The 13,250-nt window shown below is 42.6% G+C and overlaps 1 protein-coding gene across 9 annotated transcripts in view; it reads right to left on the bottom strand.

Annotated features, from left to right (window-relative positions):
* SATB2 (SATB homeobox 2) overlaps positions 1 to 13,250 on the bottom strand; it is a 197,697-nt gene that overhangs the window by 100,497 nt on the left and 83,950 nt on the right. For all 9 annotated transcript variants that reach the window (XM_019523164.1, XM_019523163.1, XM_019523161.1 and 6 more), the window contains 2 exons: positions 11,790 to 11,913; positions 3,339 to 3,441 (listed from right to left, as the gene is read on the bottom strand). In XM_019523164.1, the coding sequence (XP_019378709.1) occupies positions 3,339 to 3,441; positions 11,790 to 11,913 (227 nt within the window). The remainder of the gene's footprint in view (positions 1 to 3,338; positions 3,442 to 11,789; positions 11,914 to 13,250) is intronic.

Below are 13,250 nucleotides of genomic sequence, written 5' to 3' on the forward strand. Positions count from 1 at the left end.
GAAATAAATCAAGCCAGAATCTTATTCTAGCAGGGCCCTGACAAGACAAAATTAACATGCAGAGTTGTACTAACTGAAAACTGTTTAAAATTATAAAGTGTAAATAGTTTAGCCATATTTTCAGTATGTTCAGAATGCACACTGAGAATGTTTACTTCAAAATTCATACAATTCCAGTTGTATACAGCTTTTACATCTGTTGTTAATGATATCAAATTATTGATTGTTCACTTTCTTATATTTATTTAAACATTAAATATATGCTCTGCAACCTGATTCTTTTCTTCTTTTTCCAGAAGACTTTATTTTTGCATGGCTTTAGTTGTATTTACTTTGATCTTCCAGAGTGTACAATTATTTTACTGTTTATTTATTTCTATGAGAAAGGAAAAAAGTTTGACCTAGGAGATCTATATGTGGCAATTTGTAACAGAATCACATAGCTTATGTTTAGGAAATCATGGTTTTGATTAAGAAGCAACCATTTAGTTCCCACTGTTTTATTAAAACAGACATTAGCAGATAATAGGAACCACATTTAACACTGTAGACTGCGTTTCGCTTGCAACATTAATAAAGTTAGTTTCAAGCTCTTTCCTATTTTGTATTTACCACAGTGCATGTGAATTGTTTGTTGTTTTTACTTTCTAATAAACAAATCTGGCCTCGCATTTGTGTGTGCTGGTCCAAACCATTCAAGTCAGTTATATCCAAAGGCAGAATTTGTTTCTAAAGGCAAAGCCTCCTTCTGCTATTATACTTTTTTTCATAAAGGTGGATATATTTAATAAAAATAAAAAGAGCTATGTAGAAATCAAAATTTACAAAAAAGTCACTGAGTTCAAATATTAAATTCTATAGACTTTTGGGCTATGAAGTAAAAATGAAATGATAACAAAGAAAGAAAGATGTGAAATTAAATGCATCAAAATTAAGTCAGAAATCTTTCCTTTCTGTGGATTTCAGATTACAATTAAATCCCATAGCAGTTTCTTTTTTATACACCACTGTACCTGTCATGGATTCTTTGTTTTCCCTCCCACTCGTTTGGTTGATGAATCAACACTACTTGAACTGTTTGATAGCAGCTTGTGTTTATTTCACACATACCTTAACCTTCCCTTTTCTCCTCCTACTAACACACACATACATTTCTAAACAGCAACGACTGGCTGCATCTCTTTGAATAGCACATATACACAGTTGTCTGGCAAACTCTTTAGGTTTGGATCCTTGACCTCTTGATTGAAATCAAGGTTTCATTCTGCTTTTACTGCACTTAACAATTTAACTGTGCACTTACTAACTAAAAAAAGAAAGAGCTCGAAGAACCGAATGCTCTAAGAAAGGAAGAAAGTGGAAGAGCGCAGCGTGCTAGAAACACTTAGAGCCTGTAGTGGCAACTCTAAGAACACTACAGTGAAGGGTTTCCAGTGCCTCTGGAACTGGCATTACACCCTACACTAATGAAATGGGAAGCCCATCTCTTTTCTCCTGTAACAGCAAATAAAAGCAAACCACCAAATGACCTTGAAGCTATTTGATTCCTTTGATATTTTTGAGCCAAGAGGATATGTTAGAACACTTTAAAAATCCTTTTTATAGGAGGCAACATTTAGAGGAATAAAAACACTTACTCTAAAGCACCATTGTGTGGCTCAGAAAAAGGAACTATTCAGTTTACTTGGCACAAGGGTAGCTATTAACAATGTAGTAAGTATCCAAATCAGAATTTGTAGATGATCCCTATGTAATTTTAGAAGAAAAGAAAAGTACCTTCAATTCCTACTCTCCCCACTTTTACCTGAGCTAAGGTAATTTTCTCCACAAACCTTTTTACCATAAAACATTCTCTCTCCTGTTGCACAAACATAACTGTTATGCATAGAGGAGCTTGGAAAAGGATATTTCATTCTCCATGCACACATGTAGACACATATGACAGTAAATGGGTCATACATAGCCATGTGCAGGGGGGAAATGGATCCTTTGGCATTCCCCTGATAACTTGTGCAAGTTCATTCTAACTACTCTCATCTCACGAAGAAGCTTCCCAACAGAAATCTAAAGTAATTCCATGTTGTTCTAACTAAATCAAAAAGCATCCTCCTGCTTCCTTCTACATTCTAGCTTTTAAGAGCAAAGGATTGAGGGTAACATTTTGAAACATATTAGTTTTATGAATAGCTGTACATTCAGAACTTTCACTGCAGGAAGTACTGGACATTATAAAAGAATCTCAATCCATGACTTGTGAACACATGCTTTTTCTGGTTGATGAAAGAAAAGCATGAACAAAACTGTCCGAATGGCCAATGCCTTACTTCAGGGAAGGAATCTCTCTTTTCTGCTTGAAACATACAATGATGAGACTGACACTGAAGAACACCAGCTACAGGTCAAAGCTGTTCTCTGTGGAAGATTAGTTTTTTCCAAGAAGAAAAAAGAATCATCACAGATCTCACAACCTTCTGCTTCTAGTGCAAAGCACATTTTCTTCAACAGTTTCTTCTTATATGAATATGACCATAGATTTGAATATACAGGAGTCTGCATGTTATCAGAAACAAAATCCTATCAGAATAGAACACTACAGTGCACACAGAATTCTCCCCCTGAGGAACAGATGAATAAAATAATGAACTACAGGTGACAGATGTTGGGCACACCACCTAATGCACTCCTGGCAGGCGTTCAGACATTACAGGGATGAGGCAGTATGAAGAACCTATAAAGAATAATGTTACTGTTTCAAACATTAGCATTTCATCAATTAATATTATTCCATTTTGTATAATAAAAATGAGCTGATTTCACCTTTGTGTCAATGGGACAAGCAGGACTGAATGAATCCCAATGTTTCCAAATAGCCTGGTCTCAGATGCTCCACTTATACCCAAATTTCAGATGGTGTGACATGAAAAAGATTTGAAGACACCAGCAAGGGCATATTTAATTTAAGAGGACAGGTTTTTAGTTTTCATGAATAAAATATGATAAAGATGATTTGCAGAAAGAGTTCACTTTTAAAACTTGATCTGTTAGAGCAGATTTTTTCTCAAACTGTTTTACTTTTGTTGCACACATAGTTGATCAATTCAATGCAATTACAATCTAAAATGTGATGCGACTAGCTGTTTGCTTCAAATGGCCTTTATTTTCACACCATCCTTAACTGTAAAGCGTTGGATTTAATTCCAGTATGCTGCAACTGTGCCCTATTTTCAAGCAAATTCACTAATATTATTAAGACTTATTATCACTCTTACCTAAAACATATCAAACAGTCAACATCAGTTCATTGGCTTGGAAACTAAGAATAACTAAAGTCAATTTACCTTTAATCTTCTTGTACTTTTTATACCATCTCCCAAACTCCTGGCACTTGGTTGCTGACACATTGGCATAGTATGTGCTATTTACAATGGATGAAATCATACTCTGGGAGCAGAGGAAGAAAAAGTGCGTTAAAAACATAATTTAAAATCTTTTCCAAAGAAACTAGAGTAGCATGCAAGCTCACACTGATCACCCATTCATGCCTTTAAAACCTAAACCAGTTGCAGTTAAAGTACACCAAACTGGCTTTATTTCCTACACCATCCCCAGAAGCAATTATACTGGTTCACTAATAATGCAAAAAAGATGCAGTATAAACTAAGACCTGTTTCTGCAACTTGCACTGACTTGTCACTTTAATTTGTTCCTGTGCTGTCAAAGAATCTTCACACTAATAGCATAACTATAGACAGTCATGCTGGGGACACACACATTAGGCAACAATGGGTGAGAACAACTGAGATTTAGGAACCAGATCCTAAAGGTAAGATTAGATGGTCCAGCATGCATAATCCAAATAATGCTTTTCAGATGTTTCTGTTCTGCTTCCAACTGCAGCAAGACCACACAGCCAAGAATCAGAGAACATCCGTGCTACTTGCTGCAGAACAACAGTTAGGCAAATAAGTTAAATTAATATAATTTATAGAAACGTGTGATTAGCCCTTGTGTGAAAAATCACCCAACAGAGAAATTAACAGAGCTATTCAGAGCAGATTAAACTAAACATAGTACAAACTCAAAGTAACCAACAACCACAACTAAGTGTGACAGAGCTGAAGATTCCAAGTATTTAGCCACCATCAACCTCTACCCCTTGCAGCTCCCCTCTGAGCAGACTACTGGTACAAGGTAACTAGAAGTAAACAGGTAGAGCTGTTTTATTGAAATGATACTTTACATTTGGGGTGGGTTTTGGCCATAAGGTAGAACAAGACTTGTTACTAATAGGGTACCCTTCTCATCCCCCCCATTCAGTTTTAAAGACCAAGTAATCATTTAACATTTTTAAGCTCTTCCAAAGCTAAATCTTTTCACCATATGGCTGTTTGTACCTGTGCAAAAAAAAATACATTTGCATCACACATTTTCACTTTCAAATCAAGAGCTTTAAGGAGCTGTGTGAGCCAGTGAACCTTGTCTCAAAATCAGATGTTCTTTATGCCCATAGTCTTCCTTGATTTCAGAAAAATGTTGGCACCTTTTATAACGTCCCTTCGCAGTGGAACAGTTACAGGGACAGCATGTTGTCAATGTTTGGTTTAAGTTCGGGCACACCAGTTCCTGTGGACTCGCATATAAAACAGGACCTTACCCATTTCTGTTAAGATAAGAGGCTCACAACTGGCTTACCCTACTTGCAGTGCTTCAAAAAAGCAAATACAGCCCACACTGCTCAAGATTCAGACTACTGTCAGCCTACTCTGTTGCTCTGCTGCAAAAAATAAACAAGTTGAGCTTTCCCTGACCTCTTGAATTTTAGGGATTTAGGAGGATAAAAGGAATTGACTTTAGAGAATCTCCTTAAGAAAACTGGATGATACCAATTAATTTTACTCTTCAAGGCATGATTACACCTTAAACAAAAAGATCCTCCTTCCCTTTCACTTTACCATTTCCACTTGAATGGTGTTGTGGTACAGCACAGTAGCCTCTTAAAACAGCTAAAGGAATTTTTAAGTGGAGGCTCTAATTTTCAGAACTCAGATATAATTTTCTAATTAAAATCAATATTTTGAGAGATAAACCCAGCATTGTGGTAGTCAGCAAAAATCCCTCTCTCATAAATCTTCCTTTTTCTGAAGTCAACATAAGGAAACAGGAGTACTATGAAGGTGTAACAGAATGGAGGTAACAGTAGTGAGCAAACAAATTCACATTTTTTAAATGTAACTTAATTTGGGGTTATCTTAGTTGGGTGATTGTAGGAAAAATTACTTGAATAGAGGTCATTCATAAAGAGCTTGTTCTCTGATCAGGTCTCTCTCTATATTATAGAGCAAATTAACATAACTAAGATTAGGCCTGGAGTGGTTCTGAAATGGAAAAAAAGCAGACCTGTGCCCCACCTCCCCTTCCTTATCAGTAGGACTCTTATAGGATCTATTAACTTTCCTTCCCACTGGGGAAAGCTCAATTTGATAAAATAGCAAGCACATCCTTGGTTAAAAACAAAACAAAACAAAAAGTACCTGGACTGAAGAGACTGGCAAGGAAAATCATTCTTGCGAACTCCCTAACATAAAGCCCTAGACTAAGCACCTGCCCTGAGAAAATATTTAAGGAGGGAACAGATTAAACCAGGTTATACAGGTAGCGGACATGCTGGATTAGTGCACAGCCAGCTCCATCACAGCCATGTGGAAAAAAAGCTGCCATGAGGTGAATACTTATTCTGGAAGTAAAGTAGGAGCCATGTAAACAAGCTAAAATAAAAGGAGAAAACTGTGTGCGTGTCCGGGGGGGAGGCAGAAACAGAATAAAAAAAAACCATAAGTAGACAAAAACACAAGTAGACAGATAACAGTAAAATGATTAGTACAATACACATGGAAAATGCAAAGATGGAAAGGCTAAAATAATTGGGATTTCTCCCCCTACCCCCCCTTAATTAACTGGAATGCATTTTTTTGAACAGCAGCTCTATGCCAAGGGCAACTAAGCAGCAGATATATAATACACCGAACAGGAAAAATAGAACAATTTTAAATCAAAGTGAATGATTATATTTCCCATTAGTAGCAATCAGAAGCCCCATCTGGCCTGCACAAAGTGCTCACACCAAGAATAAGAGATGGAGCACTGTCACTGGTAAGAAAAAGGCTCCCAATGCTGCCTCTTTCTACTTCTGTACCAAGAAAAACTTGATGCACTGTGAACACATTAATAAACAGCAGCATTTACTCTGCAGTTTGATTCCTAGGAGACTTCCCTGTAATTTGCTGCTGTCAATAATATATTAACCACAAGGGGGTTGTAATGACATTTCACATTTGGCACGGTATTTTTTTAAAACTGATTTGGGAGAAGGAATTGTATTAGAGGCAAATTCAGATTAGGGCTATAGACAGCTTCTACACAACCTTCCACTGTATCTTTTGCATCTAGTGAGCCACAACAATAGAGGTTAAAACTGTGTGTCACTCTAATGCAAAAAATCTATTCATTCTGGCCCGGATTAAGGGCTCTGTTGCCATCTAACATATTACTTAAGCACATGCTTGAAAGTATGCATGTACAACTGCCTCACAACCTACAAAGGGATGTCTGCAGATTCTTTCTCCATTTATCTACTCAGGCAAGATGTCTCCCTCCTAGAGATCTGCCATCAATAATCTTACTCGGGCATTTCAGGAACAGTTTTTAGCAGAGGTACTTCAATATTTCCATATGGAAGACTTTGAAACTGATGGAAAACATGCATTGCCTAGACCAAAAGTTAAGGGCCAGTTTTATTGATCACTGCACATTTTTAGTGCAATCAGAGGTGCAGGACTGAAGACCAGGTATATTCACTCACTTGAGCTGCAGGTATCTAATCTAATTTCACCTCTTGACAGGCCATTTTTAGATAACAAGATTTATTAAATGCATCAAAGCACCTACTGAGGCCTCGATTAACCAATCAGATTCCTCCTCTTGCAGCTCTCCCTCTGGAAATAAAGACGTGCACTACTCTGCAAAGGTAGCACCAACCTATTTATCACTCTGTGACTGCATATTTAGAAACGTGTCTGGTTCCTCGAGTATCTAACATAGATTACAGCTCTTCCCTTGCTATTATCATTGGAAATCCACCCAGCCATGAGAAGATGAAGTAGCTTCTACTCAGGACCATGCTAAATACCAATTGAAGTTGTTGAATGACGTCCCTGTGTTTTATCTCTTACCCTATAGCCTTCTCTGGAGTTCTACAAATCTAATCAAGAGAAGAACCTTTTAGAGAATTTCAGCTGCTAGTTGTAGTTCATGACCAATTTACTGATGCTTGGCTGAGTTTATAGTGATGACAGCTAGATTTTTTTTTAAATTAAAAGAAAAGAAGAAGCAAATTTGATATGAAAAGCCTTACAACTATTTTATGATCAATTTCAAATAGATTTTCCATTACAAGCTACAAAAGTTGGCGTGGGGCAGATCACCATACACCACAAGTCATCCTCATGTTGAGATGCATCCTCATGTTGAGTACTCAAGACTAATGGGTACATCTACACTTCAGGCTTCAGTGCAGTGTAGAGATACCCAAGATGGTTGACTACTGGAAGCAGTTTACCTCCAGTAGCATGGAGCACTACTTGACCTATTTTATCTTGCTTATTCAAGCAGTGGGTTGTTAGAACTAGACTGCTTCTAGTACCCAAGTTAGTACCTCTAAAGCCAGCTAAAATATCCCTGTGCCATCCACAATGCATCTTCACTATGGACACACCCTAAATTTTGCTCAGCAAGGCTAGAGACAGACATTCGAAAAACCAGAGCCTGAGCTGACTCAACCTGCGCAAGTTACTCTAACCTGCCTAGGTTGAACCAGTTGGTAACAGCCCAGACATTCCCTCTGGGCTGAGGAAATGCAGGTACATGCCTGCAGTTGCTCAGGCTGGGGGGGGTGCAAGAGCATGCCCTTGGTTGCAGAGAGCCTGTGCTGTAGGCCTGTGCAAAGTGGCTAGTATTCACTTCAGATTAGGATTCGGCTGATTCAGGGGACAGTGATTCAATTCAGTGATTTGAATCACTGTCCTGAATCCATTCAGCCAAATCTGATTCAGAGATTCGGCTGCCACCAAATCAGCACAATCTCTGAATCGAACAGGCCCTATCCCCCGCCTGCTCTCCCACCCCATCAGTGGCTACCCTGCCTGGCCCCAGCCTCCCAGCACTTAAAAAACAAAAAAACCCAAAAAAAAGTGAGCCATAAGCCCCCAGAGGCTTTTTTTTTTTAAAGCACCGGGATGCTAGGGCCAGGCGGGGCAGGCATTGATGGGGCTGAGAGAGAGAGACAAGGGTTGGGGGGCACTCAGGGGGGCCTGGGGGAGCAGGCAGGGGATGGGGCCAGGCATGGGGTCCCCCCATGACTCCCTTCCCCCTCCTCCAGTGGCCTCCCTACCCCCCACTTACTGGAATGGAGTCCAGGTCAAGCTACCTGCAGCGGCAAGAGGGAACTCCCCAAATTACCGAATCTTTTCAGAGAGCTTCAAATTGATTTGGATCTTTTTACTGGTCTCCGGATCCACTTTGGATTCACTTTGGCTGCCGAATCAGGCTGAATCTTCTCTGAATTGAATCAGCAACCGAAGCTATACATAGCCCTCCTGTACTGGGGGGCATAGCCAGTCCAGGCTGAACTGGCCAGAGAGAGGTTTAGCTCCCCCCTCCCTGGCCCACCAACAGAGATCTAAGCCAGGTCTGCCGTATGCTCTCCCCTTGCTACTGCAGTGGCAGGCTGTCATGGCCCCTGAGGCAGAGGTGGCAGGGAGAGGGGTTATTCTCCCTTCTACCTCCATTACCCCCAGGCAACTGCAGCTGTGTCTACCTGCCCCAACTGCCACCGCTCGCTCCCTGCTTGGGGCAAGCAGAGTAATAAGCCCCCTCCAGTCCCATCCACCAGACGCCGGAGTGAGGGGAAATAACTCCTGTCTCCGCCCCCCCACCTAAGAGGCCGTTCTGGCTGGTGTCCTTATGCATCCCCACATGGCTGCTGCAGCAGCCCCTGTCGTAGTTTCAGGGAGCATGAGCCCCTTCCTAGCATGGGGACCCCACTGCAGAGCAGGCAGAGCTGCAGCAGACTGTGTGCAGTAGCACCGGGGCCCAGAGGGGGCCAGAGCACTCCAAGCCCACCCCCAGCACCATGGTCTGTAACAGCTTTACCCATCATGCATGGCATCCTGCTGGAAAGAGGCTTGCACTCTGGGAAAGCATGACAGGAGCTGCTGCCCCAGCATGGTCACTCCCCACCCTAGCTGCAGGGGGCAAGGCCCCTTAGGTGGGGGGCCAGGAGCAGGGTTATTCCTCCCTCTGCCCCTGGGACACCGCAGTGGCGTCTGCCTGCCCCAGCCACTGTCACCACTGCCACCACTCACTCTGTGCCCAGTGCAAGCAGCAAAATAAGCCCCTCCTGCCCCGCTCCCTCCAGCATCTGGTGGAGGGGACTTATTCTGCCGCTTGCCCTGGCCACAAAGCAGGCAGCTATGGTGGCCAGAGTGGGCAAAACCCACTGAGGTGCCCTGGAGGCAGAGGGTGGAATAACAATGCTCCCTGACCTCTACCTAAGGAGCCCTGCCCACCAGCATCTGGCCCTGCCCCCACCCCCACATGGGCACTGGAGTGGTAAGGGGAGAGCAACCATGACAGAGGCAGCAGGGGGGGCATGCTCCAGGGTGAGGAAAGCTGCTATAGACCACAGCACTAGGGGAGGGGGAGGGGGAGGGGGAGGCTTCAATGGCTCTGGTCCACTCCAGGCCCCGGTGCTGCTGCGCACAGTCTGCCGCAGCTCTGCCTGTCCCAAAGCAGGGCCCCCGTGCCAGGAAGGGACTTGTGTTCCCCAACACTATGACAGGGGCTGCTGCACCCATCACAGTCACTCCCTCCTCACCACTCCAGTGGCCAGGCAGGGATGGGAGCTATTCCCCCTCCCTCCAGCATCCAGTGGAGGGGGTAGAAGGAGGCTTATTTTGTTCCTTACCCCAAGCAGGGAGTAAGCGGCAGTCAGGGCAGGCAGACCCAGGTGTGGTCTCCCCAGAGAAGTGGGGGTAGAGGGGAGAATAACCCCCCTCCCTGCCCCCTCTGCCTCAGGGGCCATGGTGGCCCACTGCTGCAGCAGCAAGGAGGAAGCACCCAGCGAACCTGGCTCTGGTCCCTGCCAGTGGGACAGGGAGGGGTGAATTAAACCCCTCTCTGGCGAAACCTCTGCCCCTGCCTGTCCCTACCTGCCCCTGCTCTGGCAGGGAAGCAGAGGGCCCAGCCCAGAGAGTATGCTGGGGGACTCTGGTTTAAAGTTAAACCAGGAAGGTGTCTGGGACAGACATTGCATAAACTGATTTAAGCCAAATCAGTTAAGTCTGATACTATATGCATGGATTCATAGATGTTAGGGTCAGAAGGGACCTCAACAGATCATCGAGTCTGACCCCCTGCATAGGCAGGAAAGAGTGCTGGGTTCAGATGACCCCAGCCACATGCCTCCTCTTGAAGATCCCCAGGGTTGGGGAGGGCACCACCTCCCTTGGGAGCCCATTCCAGATTTTAGCCACTCTTAACTGTGAAGAAGTTCTTCCTAATGTCCAGTCTAAATCTGCTCTCTGCTAGCTTATGGCCATTTTTTCTTGTAACCCCCAGGGGTGAGTAGAGCCTCACCAATTCCCTTCTGCACCCCCATGATGAATTTATAGGCAGCCAAAAGGTCGCCTCTCAACCTTCTCTTGCGGAGGCTGAAGAGGTCCAGGTTTATCTCAAACTGGTATCAGCCATTTTGAAGCTGGTTTATGTGCACTGAATGTCTGTTTTGTTACAGGTTTAAACCAGTTTCTGATCACTTAAACTGATTTGTGTGTAATGTCTGTCCCTAGCCCCTATGGTCAGGACCTCTAACATAAGTGGAAGGCAGCCACAGGAGGTCAAAGTTTGGATCAATGTTAGAAAGTTCACTGAGATTTTAACATACAGTGGATTTGGAGTTTTTGGGGAATGGTGTAGAAGTAATATTAATATAATACTATTATTATTAATATTCTTTTTTTTTTTTTTAAAAGAGAACAGAAAGCAATATCAGCTCTAACTATGTCCTAGCAAAGTTATTTTGTCCTGTATTTTATGAATCAGCAGGTGTTGAAGTTTTGGCCACAACAAATGTATCTAGGTCTTGATATTAGAATCTGAAATATGTTTCCAATTAGAGCTCACAGTATCATCAGAGGTCTGAACTACTGCTTTCATCCTTAACCAGGATATCATGGTAAGTGGCAAAGTTGTCAGACAAAACAGATACATGGGACTTGTTTTCCTGTTGCATATACTTATGTGCACATGCATACACGTACACACACATACTTTTGCTGCAGCTTCCTAGAAATTATCACCCCATTTATAAGAGTCATATAAATTTCATCATGATCAGAAGCTGATTAAAGCTATGTGTAGGTCCAAATTATAGAACAGGCATAATTGGAGACTACTGCAAAATTTGCAGATGGCCTAGATGGAAAATTTGGGCCCCCTTTCATATGCAGGGCAAAACCAACTGATCCATTCAATATTTCTTTCGGGAAACAAATACATCACGATTAAAAGACTGATGACATCTTTCTCCCAAGAAATAGGATTTCTTCTTCTGAATTAAAATGAGAAATGAATCAAACATTTCTAGAATTTGCAAAACTAAAATACCTAGCTAAATAGTTATTGATTTGGATTTCATACAGCAGACTTTCTCTATGCCTGGTTTAAACACTGACCTGGGAGAGTGGGCATTCTTTGGCTAATGTGCTCTGATTCATCACTTTGAGCAGTTCCTTTAAGGCATTGCGGACTGTGGCATGGTTCCACTGCTCTGCTGGCAAGTCTTCCAACTTTGAACAACTGTTAAAAACAGAAAGCAGAAGAATAAGCAGATGGAAACATCCCTTGCAAGGATACCTGCTCTCTGCATGCAACAGCCATAAATCTTTGTGCAGCCAGCCCCAATTTACAGTCCCCTCTTCAGACTCTTCAAGGGTCAATTCTCCCTGCTTCCCCCAAGCAAAATATATACCGCAACTAAGAAAATTACAGCATATGCCAGGAATAGTAGCTAATCCTACATGGTATAATGTGTGCATAGCCATTTCCTCTTAGAACCCAAAGGAGTAGGAAGAGCTCTGCTTAAAGAAGGCCACACAAGTAACAAGGGATAAGCAACCTCTTCAGACACAGGGAGATGCTTCTTTTAGAGTAGGAAAATATATACTGATGACATATTTAAAAATGACTAAGCAATAACTACCCCTAACTCCACAGAAGCACCCTAACCAGCCCCGTGAGCCAGAGGAGTAGTGTGGGGCCAGTCCACAAGCTAGATCCAGTGTATGTCAGCATGCAGAATTGGTCCACAGGTGCAACTTGGTGCACTGGCCCAGCCCCATGGGCCAGATCCATCTGACTCCATGAGCCAGATCATCCTGGCTCAATTTGGCAAATAGGGCCATGCTAATTGAGCAGAAGCTGCTCCCCAGCTGCCAAATTTCCAGACATGTGCGAGAGACCCACCCCATGGCAGGAGGACTGTGTTGTGGGTCAAATCCAATCTCTGGGCTGTAGGTTGAACACCACTGATCTAAAGGACAAAGTCTATTCTAGGCATTTTCTTAGACTACCCTTGTGTAGTAGACAAGAGCCTTCTAAAAAGGTAGAATCAGTGTTCCTAACATTCTCACTCAGACCCTCTGATATGCACATAAGTGGATGGAGCCTTTTGTTTTGGTAGCGTTTAAGGGTTTGCTTTTTAAAAATGTACACATACTCTGTGTTTACGTTCAAGGAGGCAGGTTGAGTAACTGCAACTAGCAGCAGGAAGAAGTTTCTAGTGGTCTTTAAGCCCCAAGACTTTGTTACCAACCCCTGATACAGTTCCTTTTCCAATATCAGTGAGCTTCATCCTCATAGCTGAAAGCCTCCACTGCCTGAAGAGTGGACTTGTCAACTAGTATTTTCATTTCTGGGCATCAGACTATCTTTTAGTTATCCTGAATGTGGGCTACTGAAAAGTTTGAATGTAAGCATTAGGACCTTGAACTTGACCTGATATTTTGTATCAGGACAGTGTAGAGAGGGGAAGATAGATTCAATGTGCTGGTGGGTAGCTCATACCCCTGAGGCATCTTGCTTAATACTAGCTGAAGCTGCCTTAAGGCTGAGGCCTTGTGTATTATGCTGCTGTC

The sequence above is a fragment of the Gavialis gangeticus genome, unplaced genomic scaffold (genome assembly GCF_001723915.1).
Source record: "Gavialis gangeticus isolate Ggan-Ray unplaced genomic scaffold, GavGan_comp1, whole genome shotgun sequence".
NCBI lineage: Eukaryota > Metazoa > Chordata > Crocodylia > Gavialidae > Gavialis > Gavialis gangeticus.